The following is a 20371-nucleotide window of genomic DNA, read 5'->3' on the forward strand; positions in this document are numbered from 1 at the left end:
TGAAGTGGAATTTGCTTCTTCACCCTCCTCACCTCCTCACCTCCTCCCCACCTTAAGGAACTAGAAATAAACAACTTAAGCTGCAAAATAATGAAATCTTTGGCTAACAAGGAAAACCAAACTAGAATACATTACTCAACATGTCATAGGCTAAGAGGACTATCACAAATGTACATTTGAGCTATTTGCTTTGCCTAATATTAATAACTTTAAAGAAAATTTTATTGTTTGCTTTTCTGAGTTCAATATATGCACATAGTAGAAAATTTAGAAAAGGTGGAATAGCAAAAAGAACAGCGATCATCAACACACTCTTAACCCAGATATAACTACTTTTAATATCGTCAGCTACTTCTTTCCAGATGTTTTCTTCTTTCTTTCTTTTTTTTTTTTTTTTTTTTTTTTGAGACGGAGTCTCACTCTGTCCCCATGCTGGAGTATAATGGCGCAATCTAGGCTCACTGCAACCTCCGCCTCCCAGATTCAAGTGATTCTCCTGCCTCAGCCTCCCGAGTAGCTAGGATTATAGGCACCCGCCACCATGCCCAGCTAATTTTTGTATTTTTAGTAGAGACGGGGTTTCACTCTGTTGGCCAGCCTGGTCTCGAACTCCTGACCTCAAGTGGTCCTCCCGCCTCAGCCTCCCAAAGTGCTGGGATTACAGGCATGAGCCACCGCACCCGGCCACCAGACGTTTCCAGTACTTACAAATGCATAGAAAAAAAAATGGGATTCTGGGTGCTATTTTGTGCTGGTTCTCTTCTTATTTACTAGATCACTAACTTCATTTTATTGATAAATTCTGATAATAAAACTTTGCTAATCATATGAGTTAATCACAGGTAGGAGAATAAGAAATTTCAAAAGCTACAGGCAGCTTTTTTCCCAAAATAGCAGCAACTTGAATGCCAGACCTGAGTCATGCATTTGAAGCAGAAGTTTTTCTGTTGCTTTGTGTTTAGAAAACACGGAAAGACTAAAGAAAAGGCCTGTCGCAGTGGCTCACACCTGTAATCCCAGCACTTTGGAAGTCCAAGGCGGATCACAAGGTCAGGAATTTGAGACCAGCCTGGTCAACATGGTGAAACCCTATCCCTATTAAAAATACAAAAATTAGCCAGGCATGGTGGCCCGCACCTGTAGTCCCAGCTAATCGGGCGGCTGAGGCATGAAAATTGCTTGAACTTGGGAGGCGCAGGTTGCAGTGAGCCAAGGTCACACCACTGCACTCCAGCCTGGGTGACAGAGTGAGATGGGTCTCAAAAAAAAAAAAATATCCAAAGAAAAGAAGTAGAAACTGTTCCATCCCACCCCAAACAGGCCGAATAATTTGTCCTTCTGGGTAGCCTGAGGACTGAATGCCAAAGGGCCAGGGGGTGTGGGTCACCAGGACCCTTTGTTCCTCACACTGGGGCTAGTGTTTGCCTCAAAGCTAGACAGATCAGTAAAGCTATTAACCGGGATAGGTCAGCAGGTGGTCAGTAGGGCAGGAAAAAAGTCAGGAACACGGAGGTCACTGATCTCCTGTTGGGTTGGGGCCAATGTTGGCAGGCAGGTTCCTTAAAGGACAGGAAGCTTAGGCCAGCCCAGGAACAGATAACTCTAAGGAAAGTGATGGCAAGATCTGAGGCCCTGAAAACCTCTGAGGGACACCTAATCACTAAGCCCACCGATTCCTTAATTTACAGCAACAGATAAAGGTGATGTTCTCGGCCACAGGAATTTAGTTAAATCACTGGAGCTGTCTGGCCTCAGTTTCCTTATCTGTATAACGAAAGGATCAAGAAGATCGGTAAGGTTCCTGTCAGTTCCTCAAAGACTGTGATGTTTAATTCTCCCCAGTCACGCATTATAATGAAAGGTGAAGACACTTCCTGCCCCCTGCCACTCCAGTCCCCTAAGCAGCAGCCCCTCCACCATATACTCTTTCCCGCATTGCCACTTTTCCCAAATTGCCACATGCTCTGAGCCTTTGTATTAATGTTTCTCTGTTCCCTAAGTGCTGGAAAACATTTCCCCCATTCTTTTTCTAAGTTCATCATCATTCTTTGGTGGCCCAGCTAAAAATAGGTCTTTCTTTGACCACTCCAGCCCTTCCCTCTCTGTAATCCCATAGTATTCTGCACATACCTCCATCACTTTCTACCTCTGTAGCCTTCATCTTCCAGTGCCTCAGTTTCCTCACTGTAAAAAGGAGAAAATTATTATAGCAAACTCATAGGATTTAAATAAGGATTAAATGGTATTAAATAAAATGTATAGTAAGTCATTGGTTTGAACTGAGTTCCTACACTAGGCCCAACAGACAAACCAAAATAGAGTCACTCATGCTGGAGTTCCACACCACCAAGCTGAAAATAAGTTGCTTATCTGACCTTCCAAGAAATCAGGAGGGGGCGGAGCATGGTGGCTCACACCTGTAATCTCAGCACTTTGGGACGCCAAGGCAGGTGCTGAGCTTGAGATCAGGAGTTCAAGACCAACCTGGGCAACATGGAGAGCCCCCGCCCCCCAACACCACCACCATCCCTCTACAAAAAATACAAAATACTAGTGGCATAGTGACGCATGCCTCTGATCCCAGCTACTCCAGAGGCTGAGGTGAGAAGACCGGTTCAGGCAGGGATTGCAATGAGCTGTTATCACCCCAGCCTGGGTGACAGGGCAAGACCCTGTCTCAAAAAAAGGAGAGAAAAAAAAGAGAGAAAGAAATCAGCAGCGAGATATAATAGTCAAATCCCCAAGCAGGTCAGTTTTCGCTGGAATGATAAGAAGGTCCACTCTGCTTTAACCTTTAAACGGAAAGTAACTTTAAAGCACCAATCCACTTTGTGTTTTCTGTTTCTGCTTTGCTCAACCCTTTTTTGTCTATAAAGTCAACCTTGGCCAGGCAAGGTGGCTTATGCCTGTAATCCCTGCATTTTGGGAGGCCAAAGCAGGTGGATCACCTGAGGTCAGGAGTTTGAGACCAGCCTGGCCAACATGGTGAAACCCCGTCTCTACTAAAACTACAAAAAATTAGTTGGGCATGGTGGTGGGCACCTGTAATCCCAGCTACTCGAGAGGCTCAGGCAGGAGAATCTCTTGAACCTGGGAGGCAGAAGTTGCAGTGGGCTGAGGTTGTGCCACTGCACTCCAGCCTGGGCACCAAGAGCGGAACTCTGTCTCAAAAATAAAATAAAATAAAAGCCAAACTCTTCTGTTCAGCTCATTGAAATACTCATTCTATTTTATGGAATGAGATGTTGCCTGATTTTAGAATCACAAATGGAAGCCAATTAAGATCTTTAAATCTGTTATAACTTTGTCTTTGGACAATGGTTAATATTATATAAGGCACTTGAAGCCTAAGGCATAGCAGGCTCTCCATCAGCATGAGCTATGCCTCCACCATAGCACTTACCAAATTGTATTGTAACTATCAGTTAAAAGTCCACCTCCCTCAAGAAATTTGAGTTCCTTGAGGGCAAGAAGTGAGTCTTACTAATTTTTTGTGCCCAATGCCTATCTCCATGCTTGGCACAAAGGATAAACCAATAAAGATTTATTTTTTTAAATAAGGAGGGAAAGAAAAGACTAAGTGTTAGTCGAGTTGAAGGGAGACAGCCTTTTGCCTCTCAGTTTTTTGTTTTTTGCTTTTTTTTTTGAGACAGAGCCTCGCTCTGTCGCCCAGGCTGGAGTGCAGTGGCGTGATCTCGGCTTACTGTAACCTACGCCTCCAGGGTCCCAGTTCAAGCAATTCTCCAGTAGCTGGGATTACAAGTACGTGCCACCATGCCCAGATAATTTTTGTATTTTTAGTAGAGACGGGGTTTCACCATATTGGCCAACCTGGTCTTGAATTCCTGACCTTGAGGTCCACCCACCTCCTCTCAGTTTTAACTTTAAATTATTATTTAAATAAATTAGAGGCTGGGCCCAGTGGCTCATGCCTATAATCCCAGCACTTTGGGAGGCCAAGGCAGGCGGATGATTTGAGGTCAGGAGTTTGAGACCAGCCTGACCAACATGGTGAAACCCCGTCTCTACTAAAAATACAAAAAACTTAGCCAGTCGTGGTGGTGCACACCTGTAATCCCAACTACTCAGGAGACTGAGGCAGGAGAATCACTTGAACCCAGGAGGTAGAGGATGCAGAGCCGATATGGCGCCAGTGCACTCCAGTTTGGGCAACAGAGTAAGACTCTGTCTCAAAAAATAATTAATAAATAAATAAATAAAGACTGGGGAATAGTGAAGTATGAGCATCCCCAATATCTTCCCCACCCCTCACTTTAATAATTTAAACATGTATCCATCTAATTTGACCTCCAGGCCCAAATCAAAAACATTCACCTTTCAATTTTAATGTTTATGGACAGTAAGTTCTTGTAATTTCCCATAATCTATTAAACTCAAATTTCCAAAATTTGGGTAGTTTCCAGTTTTTGACTATTATAAATACAGCCATTATAAACATAAGTGTGCAGGGTTTTTTGTGGACGTATGTCTTCATTTCTCTCAGGTCAATATCTACGAGCAGTGTTGCTGGATCTTAGGATAAATGTATGTTTGTTTGTTTGTTAGTTTGGAGACAGTGTCTGGCTCTGTCACCTAGGCTAGAGTGCAATGGCTCAATCTCAGCTCGCTACAATCTCTGCCTCCCGGGCTTAAGCAATTCTCCCACCTCAGCCTCTTGAGTAGCCCAGACCACAGGCACATGCCACCACACCTGGTAATTTTTGTATTTTTTGTAAAGATGAGGGGGTCTTACCATATTGCCTAGGCTGGTCTCGAACTCCTGGACTCAAATGATCCTCTTGCCTCAGCTTCCCAAAGTGCTGGGATTGCATGTTTGAGCCACTGTGCCCAGCCTACATCTTAATTATGGTCAAAATTCATAGACTAGTACCCTTAAAAAGAGTAAATTTTACCCTCATAAATTATACCTCAATAAACCCTAAAAATAGTAAATAAGTGGAGAGAGATAGATAGACAGACAGACAGACAGATAGAAATAAGAGGCACTCCCCCAAAAGTTCTCAACACAGCCTGGAAGGCCCTGCATTGTCCTACTCCCATCAGCCTTTTCAGCCTCATCTCCCTATGATGCTGCTCACCCTCTGCTCCTCTCTAGTCACTTCTGCCTTCTTTCACACCCTCTACTCACCACATTTCCTCTGTTCCTACAACCTTAGCACATCCAGTTCCATCTACCTAAGAAGCTCTTTCCTTTGCTCTTCCCCATTATCTTAGTAACTGTCACAGTTGTAATTTTACTTTTTTTGGTTTGTGTGTTTTGGAGACGTAGTCTCGCTCTGTCGCCCAGGCTGGAATGCAGTGGCACGATCTCTGCTCACGGCAACCTCCCCCTCCCAGGTTCAAGCAATTCTCCTGCCTCAGCCTCCCAAGTAGCTAGGAGTGCCCACCACCATGCCCCGCTAATTTTTTGTATTTTGGTAGAGACGGGGTTTCACCGTGTTGCCCAGGCTGGTCTCGAACTCCTAAGTTCAGGCAATCCGCCTACCTCGGCCTCCCAAAGTGCTAGGATTACAGGTGTGAGCCACTGCACACGGCCTGTAATTTTACTTTTTTGTTATTCTTTTACTACTGTTATGTGTCTCCTCCACTGAAATAAAAGCTCCTTGAGACCAGGGTCTTTGTTCATCACTGTATCTCCAGAACCTAGTACTGTGTTTTACCTACACAATGAGTGTTCAACCATTATATTCAACTGACTACTTCATGTCTCAACCTTAACATGTCCAAAACTGAAATGTTGATCATCCCCCTGCTCCCACCAGGGTCATTACTCCACATGCAGGGCTGTCATAGTGCACAATTCCAAGGAGTGCCATCCACAGCACAGTCTATGGATGGCATCTTGCCTCTGTTAAAGTGAACTAAATATGGCCAGAGAAGGACTCCGTACTTCCATATTTGAGTCCTTATGGACAACCGTAAGCTAACTTAATGGGTAGACAAGATTGAAAACCTAATTTAGAAGTATACGACTCTAACAATAGCTGAGTCTTGGCCAATCACAGCAGCCATACTTCAACCACTCATACACTGCTGAGTGTTCAAACTGTGTTTAAATAAGGCAAACGCCAACCTGTGACCAATCCAGCTGTTTCTATACTTCACTTCCGATTTCTGTACCTCGCTTCCCTTTTTTTGCCTGTAATTTGTTCTGACTACCAGGCATCCCTGGAGTCTCTCTGAATTTGCTGTGATTCTGGGGGCTGCCCGATTCGCGAATAGTTTATTGCTCAGATAAACTACTTTACATTTATTTATTTATTTATTAAGATGGAGTCTTGCTCTGTCGCCCAGGCTGGAGTGCAGTGGCTTGATCTCTGCTCACTGAAACCTCCACCTCTCGGGTTCAAGCGATTCTCCTGCCTCGGCCTCCCAAGTAGCTGGGATTACCGGCACGCGCCACCATGCCCGGCTAATTTTTGTATTTTTAGTAGAGACGGGGTTTCACTATGTTGGCCAGACTGGTCTCAAACTCCTGACCTCAGGTGATCCTCCCACCTCGGCCTCCCAAAGTGCTGGAATTACAGGCGTGAGCCACTGCTCCTGGCCAAATTCCTTTACATTTAATTCAGCTGAAGTTTTTATTTTAACAACTTCTTCCCAGTTATGCCCTTCACATGACTGCCAATATGAATGGTGCCCTCTGGAGTTGTGCATTACTCTTCTCAACCTCAGTGATGGCAACTCCATCCTTCCAGTTGCTCAGGCCAAAAATTCTGGAGGCATCCTTGACTCCTCTTTTTAACTCATATCTCACATTTACTCTACCAAGAAATTCTATTGACTCAACCTTCAAAATACATAGCACTTGGGGCCAGGCACAGTGGCTCAGGCCTGTAATTCTAGCACTTTGGGAGGCCAAGGTAGGAGGACCCCTTGAGCCCAGAAGTTCGAGACCAGCCTGGGCAACATTATGAAACAGTCTACAAAAAACACAAAAATTAGCTGGGCGTGGTGGCATGCGCCTGTGGTCTCAGTTACTCAGGAGGCTGAGGTGGGAGGATCTCTTGAGCCCAGGAAGTTGAGGCTGCAGTGAGCCCTGATTGTGCCACTACACTCCAGCCAGGGTGACAGAGTGAGATCCTGTCTCAAAAAAATAAACAAAGTACATAAGCGCTTCTCACCTTCTCCATCACTTTCACTATAGCCTGAACCACCCACCAACATCTCCCATATGGATTATTGCAATAGACTTCATAGTTCTTGTTTCTGCTCTTGCCCTCCTACAAACTACTCTCAATCCAGTAGCCAAAGATCCTTTTTTTTTCTTGAGACAGTCTCACTCTGTTGCCCAGGCTTAAGTGCAGAGCTATGATCATAGCTCACTGCAGCCTCGAACTCCTGAGCTCAAGTGATCCTCCCACCTCAGCTCCCCAAGTAGTTGTGACTACAGGTGTGAGCCACAACACCCAGTTAATTTTTTTAATTTTTAGTAGAGATGGTGTCTTGCTATGTTGCCCAGCCAAAGACCCTTTAAAACATAAATCTGACCATATCACTACTCTGTTCAAAACCCTGCAGTTCTCAGGAAGTTAGAGTGGAATGATACTTACCAGAGGCTAGGAAAGGGCAAGGTGAAGGAGATGAAGACAGGTTAGTTAATGGGTATAAACATACAATCGGATAGAAAGAATAAATTCTAGGCCAGGCACGGTGGCTCATGCCTACAATCTCAGTACTTTGGGAGGTGGAAGCGAGTGGATCACCTGAGGTCAGGAGTTAGAGACCAGTCTGGCCAACATGGTGAAACACCGTCTCTACTAAAAATACAAAAATTAGCCAAGTGTGGTGGTGCGTGCCTGTAATCCCAGGTACTAGTGGGGGCTGAGGCTTGAATCCGGGAAGCGGAGGTTGCAATGAGCCAAGATCAAGCCACTGCACTGCAGCCTGGGCAACAGAGCGAGACTCTGTCTCAAAAAAAAAAAAAAGAAAAGAATAAATTCTAGTGTTGAATAGCACAGTAGGGTGACTACAGTTAACAATACTTTATTGTATATTTCAAAATAGCTACAAGAGAGGATTTGAAATATTCCCAGCACAAAGAAATAATAAATGTTGCAGGTGACAGATATGCTGAATATCCTGATTTAATCATTACATATTGTATGCATGTATTAAAATATCACATGCACTCCATAAATATGTATAATTACTATGTATCAATTTTTTTAATGTTAAAAAAATCCAACAACCCTGAAGTGGGTCCCCATTTCCCTAATTATAAAAGCCAAAGTCTTTCCAATGACCTCTAAAGCCCTCAGGCCTCCCAGACAGCTGCATGACTACATCTCTTACTTCCTTCAACTATGTTCAAATTATACCTTTGGCCAGGCGCGGTGGCTCATGCCTGTAATCCCAGCACTTTGAGAGACCGAGGTGGGTAGATTACTTGAGGCCAGGAGTTCGATACTAGCCTGGCCAACATGGTGAAACCCCATCTCTACCAAAAATTAGCCGGGTGTGGTGGCACAGCTACTCAGGAGGCTGTGGCACAAGATCGCTTGAACCCGGGAGGCCAAGGTTGCAGTGAGCCAAGTTCTCACCACTGCCCTCCAGCCTGGGTGACAGAGCGAAACTCCCTCTCATGAGGCTTACCTTGACCTATTTAACTTGCTACTCTCCAAACCCCCTTACTCTGCTATTTTTATTTCTGCTCTTATAACTGTCTGACATACTTATGTATGATGTTTGTATCCATTTATCGTATTCATTGTTTATTATCTGTATTTCTTCTGTAGGATAAAAGATCTAGAAGAACAAGATGTATTTATGAGAACCTCCCCATGCATCTAAAAGAATGTCTGGCACGTTGCAGGTTCAATAAGTTAATGAATAACTACAGTGTCTGCCAAGTAATTAAAGATTAGCAAATATTAATATAGGAACAAGGGTGACACATATGTTGATACTAGTTATAAAGTTTGTCTCTCCATAGCACGTACTTATTTGTTAATATACATGTATATGGAACTGTGCAGGTAGGGTGAAAATTGGTTTTTGCAGTCAGAGCTTGGGTGATTCCTGGCCTTTCACCATCTCCTATCTGTGTGATCCTGCAGAAGATTCCCAAATAGGAATAAAAACACTTGTCCCATTGACCTAACAGGTTGTTGAGAAAATAAAATGAATGTGAATCATTTAGCAAGCTGAGATATGCAGCATAGTTCTTTAGGAAGAGCAGGATTTGAAACTTTGAATAACACTCATTGTCATCATGCCATTTATTCCCGAAGAGAGTTCCATGCCCTCTGTACTGCCAGTCAGATTTTAACCTTTATTTTTGCCCAGTGCTGACAGGGAGGAACCTCTGAGCTCCCTCACCCTGTTCAGGTTAATTGCCCTCTCTTTTCCTTTCCATTTTCGGATGATGGACAGCAGGTGCTGCGTTCCCTGCTCCCTGATCTCGCTGACTCAGACTGCCTCTTACTTTCACCAGGGATGAAAAAGGAGCAGTAACAACACGTGTGTGAGCACTGGCATAGCTTTACGAGAGCTTCAGTGGAAAGGATGTCTCTTCTAAAGGAAGAGATGAAGCTGCTTTTCCCGAGAGTGCAGAACACGGGGCAAACAGTTGATTCAGGAGAACTGGGTTCACTGCCCCATAGCTGTACGAACTGAGAGACTTGGGGAAGTCCCTTCGATTTTACTAGGAAAAGGACGTCATCATAGCTATCACAGTGCCCTTTGGCCCTGGCAAAAGTTTTTGGAGGATCAAAGTGGAAGGAGGCTCCCACACTGAGAGTTTGTATTGAGGCTTTCGGTGTAGTTAAGAGTGAAACAGGGGCCGGGCGCGGTGGCTCACGCCTGTAATCCCAGCACTTTGGGAGGCCGAGGCGGGTGAATCACCTGAGGTCAGGAGTTCTAGACCAGCCTGACCAACATGGTGAAACTCTGTCTCTACTAGAAATACAAAATTAGCTGGCTGTGGTGGCGCATGCCTGTAATCCAGCTACTTGGGAGACTGAGGCAGGAGAATCGCTTGAACTCGGGAGGCAGACGTTGCAATGAGCCAAGATTGTGCCATTGCACTCCAACCTGGGCAACAAGAGCAAAACTGCGTCTCAAAAAAAGAAAAGAGAGAGAGAGTGAAAAAGGGCTGAGCGCGGCCGCTTGAGGCCGAGGCGGGTGGATCACTTGAGGTCAGGAGTTTGAGACCAGCCTGACTAACATGGTGAAACCCCCGTCTCTACTAAAAATACAAAAGGTAGTGGTGGCGTGCGCCTGTAGTTCCAGCTACTCGGGAGGCTAAGGCAGAGGAATCGCCCGAACCCAGAAGGCGGAAGTTGCAGTGAGCCGAGAGCGCGCCATTGCACTCCTGCCTGGGCGACAGAGCAAGACTCCGTCTCAAATAATAATAATAATAATAATGAGAGCAAAAAAGAAAGAAAAGCCAAAACAAGCCTCAGAAACTGCCATTTGTTTAATATCTGCATTAAAAAAATTATCCCTTCCATCACATGAAAAATACCTTATAATTTATGATGGATAATACATTAATTCGTAGCACACTAGAAACAAGGGATTCCTTAAGACACATATGTGGGGTTTTTGTTGTTGTTGTTGTTGTTATTTTTATTATCTTTAAGGATAATTTGTTGGGTAGGGGTCAGTGAGTTGGGAGTCCTGATTGGTTGGGTCGGAGACGAGACACGTAAGTTTAAGTTCTATAATGAAACGCTTTCAATCAGGTCAGTTTATCTGTGCCTATAAACACACTCCTTTAGAGAAAATCAAAAGTTTATAGCCAGGCGCGGTGGCTCACGCCTGTAATCCCAGCACTTTGGGAGGCCGAGGTGGGTGGATCACCTTAGGTCAGGAGTTCGAGACCAGCCTGACCAACGTGGTGAATTACCATCTCTACTAGAAATACAAATTGGCCAGGCGTGTTGGCGGGCACCTGTAATCCCAGCTACTCGGAAGGCTGAGACAGGAGAATCGCTTGAACCCGGGGGACGGAGGTGGCAGTGAGCCAAGATCGCACCACTGCACTCCAGCCTGGGCAACAAGAGTGAAACTCCGTCTCAAAAAAAAAAGTTTACATATAAGGCTCTCTTAGTATCCCTGGGAAGAGGGTTCATCCTGTCTATGAACGGGTTTAGGATGACACAAATTATCAAATTATCCGATTAGTGCACTTTCCTAACCCATATGTTTAATCAGTGGCACATCCTGGTTTTGAATTATTTAAACGCATTATTATTTAGCCATTTACATACTTACGTTTGTCACTTCCAGTTAAACTGTAGCCGCCTACAGAGAGCGAAACAGAAGTCGGCTGATAAAATTTTGATAAAATTTCATTTGCCCGCAGCTGGTCATTTCATTGGGCGCTTTTGTGTTACAAAAGTGTGTGAATTGGCCGGGCGCGGTGGCTCACGCCTGTAAATCCCAGCACTTTGGGAGGCCGAGGCAGGTGGATCACTAAAGGTCACGAGTTCGAGACCAGTCTGGCCAACATGGTGAACCCCCCCCCCAAACACACCCCGCGTCTCTAGTAAAATACAAAAATTAGCCAGGCATGGTGGTGCGCGCCTGTAATCCCAGCTACTCGAGAGGCTGAGGCGGGAGAATCACTTGAGCCTTGGAGGTGGAGGTTGTAGTGAGCCCAGATCGCAACACTGCACTCCAGCCTAGGGGACAGAGCGAGACTTCCTCTCAAAAAAAAAGACTTATGACTTGTTTGAAGAGGCACGAGACCGTGGCAACCCTAACTGTCCCAGACATCTGGCAGCCATATGCTATCCTTGAACTTGAACTTCAGAGTGAAAGTATAAATTTGTAAGGGAAAGGCTCAGCCGCAAGTCACATACCAGTGGTCAGTTAAAAAAAAAAACAAACTCAGGCCCGCAACCTAAATCATTTAGAAAGCGTCAAGAGCCTCGGAAAAACTATTTTCACACACTTCTCTAGCACTAACATGGGAAGCGCGTTTGCTTCACATATTCCACACCTTTTATTCTTCCCACCAACATCAAGAATACAAAGCGCCCAGAGAGGACAATAAGCCTAAGCAGCGGCTCCAAGAGACCGGACTTTCGTACTTCCCGGGGGCAGGCGGAAGGTGACGGAGCGCTGGAAGGATCTTACTGCTCCTTGAAGGGCTGTCTGAGAAAAAACATACCCTTTCTAACAGCTCCTCGTTAGTATAGTGGTTAGTATCCCCGCCTGTCACGCGGGAGACCGGGGTTCAATTCCCCGACGGGGAGATAAATGTCTGTATTTTTTGGCGACAGTTATTATTTTCTGTATCATTCAATGACAGGACACTGCTGTTAAACATAATATGCTAAACCAGCTCCCTTAAGTGCACAACCCTGTCTTCAAAATGGTGACTTTTAACCTTAATGCCCACCATGGAGTGAAAGCCTCCCCTGAGAGAAAATGCCTTACATTGTTTGCAGGAAGGGAGGAAAGGGAAAAAGAAAACGCTCTGAAGGCCTCTGCCCTTGCCTCCAGCCGCCATCTTGCGAAGGCCTGCGCCGGCTGAGTGGCGCCCCGCCAGATTACAACTCGAGGTCGCGAACTCAGCGCGCGGAACCTGTTGGGGGAGGGGAGAGAGGGCGGAGTCTCGCGCCTAACGGGGCGGGGGCAGGGCGGGTAAGAACGGAAATCATTTGGTAAAGAAAAGGAAGGGCCAAATTTCCTTTGATCCTGGAGACCCGACTAAACGGGAAGCCCCGTTCTCCCGCTTCCGCTGGTTACGTCCCAGCCTTGGTTAGAGGACTAGCAGTCAGGAAAGTTTGGACGCTGAAGGAATCGGTCTCCTGGTCCGACAGATACTGGGTGGAGGGGCAGAGAGTAAATGGAAGAGAAAGACGGGTACCCCTGGAAGAAACGCCATTTACTGGTGTCCTAAGAAACTGCGTGAGCCACAGCCCAGCAGGACCTCGTGGCGCAACGGTAGCGCGTCTGACTCCAGATCAGAAGGCTGCGTGTTCGAATCACGTCGGGGTCAAGCTTTTTTTTTTTTTCCTCCTGTATTTTAAACTACCGACTCCTAGAAGCCGAGGTGTATTCCTGCCGCCAATTTTCTTGAATGTTAGAGTTAAGTTTTCCTCTTTCAGGTATTATGATACTAATCCTTGGTTTGCAGGAAGATATGATTTACTCTATATCGAAGAGCCTCAAGGCTGATGTTTTTATCATTTGGCCTTTTAAAGTGAGTTTTTTTGTCACTTAACATGCATAATGTGTAAAGAGGTGGACTATTACTGCTGTGCATTAGTGGGTGTATCAGTCCACTAGTCTATCACAGGAAGTGTACAATATACTGTACAAGCTGTTTTTTCCAAACAGTTTTAGGCTGTTTGCCTTTTGAAAGAGAGTACAATAGTGTACAATTTCTAATTTTGAATATTATGCTAATCAAGTGTCTTAGCCCTTACCATGTGCCAACACTGTGAACAACCTCACAATGTGTGACTATTATCCCACTTTTACAAATGTGGCTGTGGCTCACAGGGTTAGTGACCTGCCAAGGGTCACCCAAGGTTCTGAACCAGGTGAGGGACTCTGGATCCCTCTTTATAAATACTTTATAATAAAGGTGGAAACAAACAGTTGAAAGAATGTGTGACCGCTGGGCTTGGTGGCTTACACCTGTAATCCCAGCACTTTGGAAGGCCAAAGTGGGTGGATCACGAGGTCAGGAGTTCAAGACCAGCCTGGCCAACATGGTGAAACCCCATTTCTACTGAAAATACAAAAATTAGCTGGGCGTGGTGGGGTGCACCTGTAATCCCAGCTACTCCGGAGGCTGAGGCAGAAGAATTGATTGAACCCGGCAGGCGGAGGTTGCAGTGAGCCTGAGTGACCAAGCAAGACTCCTTCTGGAGGTGGGTGGCGGGGAGGAATGTGGGAAAAGCTGTTGGACTGGGCGCCTTTTATGTTTTCACCGATTATGCGAGTGATGACTAGTCACCACTTTTGACTATTAATCTCTTTAATAGCAGGAAGCAAAGCTTCTTGTTCACATTTGCAAGCTCCAGGACTCTTAGTACTAAATAGTGCCCTACACGTAAGTGTCAAATATTTGTTGAACAAAAAATGAATAGCAAGACTATGAGAAATTAATAGTTTTAGATTTTGATGATATGTTTTGTAAAATTCCTGAGGTTTTCTGCTTAGTATTTTGAAAATACCAAATACTAATTTCTTTTGATTCAACCTAATGTAGCAGTATACCTGGAAATTATATTTGCACATGGTGTGGTTTGTTCTTCCCTCTCCTGTTTGGATTAAAATTAGATCATCCATTTCAACGGGTATTTATGGACTGCCAACTCTGATGAGCCTGATACTGTGCTAAGCACTAAGGATGAGGATACACTGAGTAAAAATGGGTTTTTTTGAGCATCAGGAGACAGATATGTTAAGCCACCAAACGCCATAATGTGTTGGGGTAAGTTCATGTTACTTGGTAAGAACCATGAAAGTAACATGAACAGAGTGGTATGGGGGTGCTAAAACAGTGGACAGTAACTCCACATTGGGTTGTATGAGGCTATAACAAGGTGATACAACCTCTCCATCTACATCACAAAAATATGGTTTTGTCCAAATGAGTTAACATGATTGGTCCAAGCTAAGATATATGCAGTATATGCAAATGATGCCAGAGGGAAGAAATGGCTTCTGTTATGGGCTGAATTTCTTTTTTTTTTTTTTTTTTTTTTTGAGATGGAGTCTCACCCTGTCACCCAAGCTGGAATGCAGTGGCAACCTCCGCCTCCCAGGTTCAAGCGATTCAGCCTCCCAAGTAGCTGGGATTACAAGTGCACCCCACTACACCCAGCTATTTTTTTTTTTTTTTTTTTTTTGTTATCTTTAGTAGAGACAAGGTTTCACCATGTTGGCCAGGCTGGTCTTGAACTCCTGACCTCATGATCCACCTGCGTCAGCCTCCCAAAGTGCTGGGATTACAGGCGTGAGCCACCACACCCAGTTTATGGGCTGAATTTCATCTCCCCAACATTCATTTGAAGCCCTCCCTCCTAGTACCTCAGAATGATCGTAAGACCTGATTAAGTACGCTAGGTGCAGTGGCTCACGCCTGTAATCCCAGCACTTTGGGAGGCCGAGGCAGGTGGATCACAAGAACAGGAGTTGGAGACCAGCCTTGCCAACATGGTGAAACGCTGTCTCTACTGGAAATAGAAAAATTATCTGGGCGTGGTGGCGGGTGCCTATAATTCCAGCTACTCGGGAGGCTGAGGCAGGAGAATTGCTTGAACCCGGGAGGCAAAGGTTGCAGTGAGCCGAGATCGCACCACTGCACTCTAGCCTAGGTGACAGAGCAAGACTCTGTTTAAAAAAAAAAAAAAAAAAGACATTATTAAGTAAAAATGAGGCCATTAGGGTGGGCCCTAATCCAGGCTGACTGGTGTCATACTTATAAGAGGAAATTTGGACACACAGACACCAAGGATGTGTGCACACAGGGGAAAGGCCATGTGAGGACACAGCAAGAGAGTAGCCATCTACAAGCCAAGGTCTAGGAAGAAGCCAACCCTGCTGGCCTCTTGATCTTAGACTTCTAGCCTCAAGATCTCTGAGAAAATAAATATCTGTTTACTTTGATTATGGTAGCCCTAGCAAACGAATAGAGCTTCCGTCAAGAACTACTAGTTCTGCAGAATGGCTGGAGAGGTAAATAGGCGTCAGCATACAGGATCAGTGTGCCATTCCAACTAATTTAGATTTTATTCTGAGGGCAATGCAGAACTATAATTCATGACTAAGACAATCCAGCCAGCTTCACAAAGACTAAAAAATGGCCAAGAACTGTTCCTGGACCACCATCCTGGCAATAAGTTAGAAATGCAAATTTTCAGGCCTCACCTCAGACCTACAGTCTCAGAAAATTGGGTGTGGGGCACAGCAACAAACCTTCCAGCCGTTTTGATGCAAGCTAAAGTTTGAGGACCTCCGGCCTATAAAACAAGGCAAGACTAGACGTCCTACTTACCCCACAGGTTAAAAGGATCAAATAAGATAAAATACATCAAAATGTTTTTGAAGCTGTTATACATGTCATTATTAATACTGTTATGGCTCTAAAACTGTCACTTCCCAGGTCCCAGATTCTTTCCCAAGGCTGGACATCTGTAGTTTTTTAGAATGCTCCATCTGATGACTTTCTATAACTTTGAAATGACTGAAAATCCAACACTTTTTAACTTAATCTTCTATACTCATGATATAGGGATGATATACGGAAAGAGTTTTATAGGAAAGGTGGAAACAAAGAGCTATCAAGAGCTATGAAGTGTCAGGATTTGAACTGAAACATGGACCTGTCTAGAAAAGACAGCTCTGTGGATTTGTTCTATTTCACTAAGAAATGTCTATTCATGTATTCTTGCAAGAGGACTTATCCACTACTATAGAATGCTCTGAGCATTTATTTCACCTGTTTAATAGCCTTGCTTTCTTTTCTGAGAGTATTTTAGTTACTTAAGTCCTGTGAAAGAAAAATCTCGGTGTTACCGGGGTCCCAATCCAGACCACAAGAGAGGGTTCTTGAACCTCACACAAGAAAGAATTAAAGGCGAGTCCATAAAATGAAAGCAAGTTTATTAGGTAAAGGAATAAAGAATGGCTACTCCATAGGCAGAGCAGCCCAGAGGGCTGCTGATTGCCCATTTTTGTGGTTATTTCTTCATTATATGCTAAACAAGGGGTGGATTATTCATGCCTCCCCTTTTTAGACCATATAGGGTAACCTCCTGACATTGCCATGGCATTTGTAAACTGTCATGGTGCTGGTGGGAGTGTAGCAGTGAGGACAACCAGAGGTCACTCTCATCGCCATCTTGGTTTTGGTGGGTTTTGGCAGGCTACTGCAACCTGTTTCACCAGCAAGGTCTTTATGACCTGTGTCTTTTTTTTTTTTTTTTTTTTTTTTGAGACAGAGTCTCACTCTCGCCCAGGCTGGAGTGCAGTGGTGCAACCTCAGCTCACTGCAACCTCCACCTCCCAGGTTCAAGCAATTCTTCTGCCTCAGCCTCCTGAGTAGCTGGGACTACAGGCACGCGCCACCACGCCCAGCTAATTTTTGTATTTTTAGTAGAGACAGGGTTTCACCATGTTGGTCAGGCTGGTCTCGAACTCCTGACCTCGTGATCCACCTGCCTTGGCCTCCCAAAGTGCTGGGATTACAGGCGTGAGCCACCGTGCCCGGCCTATGACCTGTATCTTCTGCCGACCTCCTATCTCATCTTGTGACTTAAAATGCCTTAACTGTCTGGGAATGCAGCCCAGTAGGTCTTTTCTTTTCTTTTTTTTTTTTGAGACGGAGTTTTGCTCGTTGTCCAGGCTGGACTGCAATGGCGTGATCTTGGCTCACTGCAACCTCTGCCTCCCGGGTTCAAGCGATTCTTCTGCCTCAGCCTCCTGAGTAGCTGGGATTACAGGCATGTGCCACCACGCCCAGCTAATTTTGTATTTTTAGTAGAGACAGGGTTTCTCCATGTTGATCAGGCTGGTCTCAAACTCCCGACCTCAGGTGATCCACCCACCTTGGCCTCCCAAAGTGCTGGGATTACAGGCATGGGCCACCGTGCCCGGCCTTACCCACCCTCTTTTCAACATGGAGGTGCTGTGATTCAAACCCCTCTAACATCAGGACCCCAAAAATGACTAAGCCAAAGGGAAGGTCAAGCTGGGAACTGCTTAGGGCAAACCTGCCTCCCATTCTACTCCTAAAAAAAAAGATAGCTACTAAGATAAAAAAGCTATATATACCTCCCTCACAATTTGACCACAAAGAAATTCCTTGTGGACAAAGGACAGATAGAGATTTAAAAAGTCATCCCTCTGCTCATATGAGATAAATGCATATCTGATTGCCCTTTTGTTTCCCTAAGCCAGACTAACATGAGTGACTATTCCTGTAAATAGTGTATGCAGTGAAAGGCTAATCAGCAACTCAAAAGAATGCAACCATTGGTCTTTTATCTACCTATGACCTGGAACACCCCCGAGCCCCCCAACCCCCACTTGTATTAATAGCTGTCCCGCCTTTCTGGATGGGACCAATGTACATCTTAAACATATTGATTGATGTCTCATGTCTCCCTAAAATGTATAAAACCAAGCTGTGCCACACAACCTTGGGCACATGTCGTCAGGACCTCCTGAGGCTGTGTCATGGGTGTGTCCTTAACCTTGGCAAAATAAACTTTCTAAATTGATTGAGACCTGTCTCTGATTCTCTTGGTTTACAGAGCGATGTATTCTGGACGAACTAATAAAATTGAGCTTTTGGATACGCAGAATTGAAATGCAGACCTGAATTCTGATAAGTCAAATGGTTCTCCAACTTAGCACTCTCACTTAAAAAGAAAAATATGGTTTTAAAATCATATGTGTTCATTGTGGAAATCTAGAGAAATACAGACATATAAATAAAAAGAAAATAAGAATCACCTGTGCCTCACTATCCAAGAGAAAGTACTCCACTTTGATGTATATTATTTTTTTTCTTTTCTTTTTTTTTTTTTTTTTTTTTTTGCCTCCCCAATAGCTGGGAGTACAGGAGCACACCACCATGCCAGCTAATTTTTTTTTTTTTCTTTTTTTTTTGAGACTGAGTTCCACTCTTGCCCAGGCTGGAGTGCAATGGCGAGATCTTGGCTCACTGCAACCTCCGCCTCCCAGGTTCAGGCGATTCTTCTGCCTCAGCCTCCCAAGTAGCTGGGGATTACAGGTGCCCACCACCACACCTGGATAATTACTGTATTTTTAGTAGAGACGGGGTTTCGCCACGTTGGCCAGGCTGGTCTTGAACCCCTGACCTTGGGTGATCCCCCCGCCTCGGCCTCCCAAAGTGCTGGGATTACAGACGTGAGCCACCGCGCCCGGCCCCACCTAATTTTTGGTTATTTTTAGTAGAGACTGGGGTCTCCCTATGTTGCCCAGGCTGGTCTCAAACTCCTGAGCTCAAGGGATCCTCCCACCTCAGCCTTCCAAAGTACTGGGATTATAGGCGACAGCCACCAAGCCAGCCTCATATTCTTAAATGTCAAAACATGATTTTTTACTACTGTGCATTATTTTGTCATATGGATATATCATAAACAACCAATTCCTTACTATTGGAGATAGAGATTTTTTATTTTTTTCACCATTATAAATGAAGCAATAAATACCTTTATAAATGAATTCCACATTTGATTTTATCTTTAGAATAAATTATCAGAAATGGCTTAAGGAAGCTAAACTTTTTTTTTTTTTGAGAGACCGAGTCTCGTTCTGTTGCCCAGGCTGGAGTGCAATGGTGCCATCTCAGCTCACTGCAACCTCCGCCTCCCGGGTTCAAGGGATTCTCCCACCTCAGCCTCCCAAGTAGCTGGAATTACAGGCGCATGCCACCAGGCATGGCTAACTTTTGTATTTTCAGTAGAGAGGGGCTTCCACCATGTTGGTCAGGCTGGTCTCGAACTCCTGACGTGATCTGCCCGCCTTGGCCTCCCCAAGTGCTGGGATTACCGGCGTGAGCCACCGCGCCTGGCCCCTCTTATTTATTTATTATTATTTTTTTAAGATGGAGTCTTGATCGGTCGCCCAGGCTGGAGTGCAGTGGCACGATCTCGACTCACTGCAACCTCTGCCTCCCGGGTTCAAGCGATTCTCCTACCTCAGCCTCCCTAGTAGCTGAGATTACAGGCGCCCACCACAAGGCCCAGCTAATTTTTTAATTTCTTGGCCAGGCTGAGCTCGAACTCATGACTTCAAGTGATCCGCCCACCCCAGCCTCCCAAAGTACTGGAATTACAGGCATGAGCCACGACGCCCAGCCGAGAACTAAACATTTTTTAAGGTTTTTAGCTTCTTACTATTTTACATCACTTAAAGTGCAACTTACCCTCCTGTTTGAGGTGACACCCTTAAATTCACAACCAATCCTCCGCAAAATGGGATAATGAAAAACAAAGCCAGCTGTACGTTAATAATATTAAGAACTTCAGAAAAAGAATGGAGGCAGTTATCCAGGTGATTTTTGTTTGTTTGTTTGTTTTGAGATGGAGTTTCGCTCGTGTTGCCCAGGCTGGAATGCAATTGCACGATCTCGGTTCACCACAACCTCCGCCTCCCGGGTTCAAGTGATTCTCCTGCCTCAGCCTCCCGTGTAGCTTGGATTACAGGCATGCGCCACCACGCCAGGCTAATTTTGTATTTTTAGTAGAGACGGGGTTTCTCCACCTGGTCTCAAATTCCCGACCTCAGGTGATCTGCCTGCCTCAGCCTACCAAAGTGCTGGGATTACAGGCGTGAGCCACCGGGCCCACCTCCAGATGATTTTTTTTTAAGTTATGGGAAAGTTTTCTGATTTAAAAAAAAAAAAATT

At 44.9% G+C, this 20371-nt stretch overlaps 1 protein-coding gene and 1 non-coding gene across 14 annotated transcripts in view; one reads left to right on the top strand and one right to left on the bottom strand.

Moving 5' to 3' along the window:
* LOC104001655 (putative uncharacterized protein encoded by LINC00596) overlaps positions 1-12550 on the bottom strand; it is a 169737-nt gene extending 157187 nt beyond the window's left edge. For 5 of the 13 annotated variants that reach the window (XM_063786984.1, XM_063786986.1, XM_063786989.1 and 2 more), the window contains exons 1-3: positions 12412-12539; positions 11242-11271; positions 2131-2184 (exon numbers count right to left, since the gene is read on the bottom strand). In XM_063786984.1, the coding sequence (XP_063643054.1) occupies positions 2131-2184; positions 11242-11271; positions 12412-12484 (157 nt within the window). In that variant the 5' untranslated portion in view covers positions 12485-12539. Of the gene's footprint in view, positions 1-1667; positions 1765-2130; positions 2185-11241; positions 11272-12411 lie in introns of those variants that run through there. The other 8 variants (XR_010148401.1, XR_008538330.2, XR_008538329.2 and 5 more) reach the window with 6 other exon arrangements.
* A 354-nt stretch (positions 12551-12904) lies between these two features.
* On the top strand, positions 12905-12976 carry TRNAW-CCA (transfer RNA tryptophan (anticodon CCA)). The gene has a single exon. It is a non-coding gene; the product is annotated as a tRNA-Trp (tRNA).
* Positions 12977-20371: the final 7395 nt, after the last annotated feature.

The sequence above is a fragment of the Pan troglodytes genome, chromosome 10 (genome assembly GCF_028858775.2).
Source record: "Pan troglodytes isolate AG18354 chromosome 10, NHGRI_mPanTro3-v2.0_pri, whole genome shotgun sequence".
Lineage (NCBI taxonomy): Eukaryota > Metazoa > Chordata > Mammalia > Primates > Hominidae > Pan > Pan troglodytes.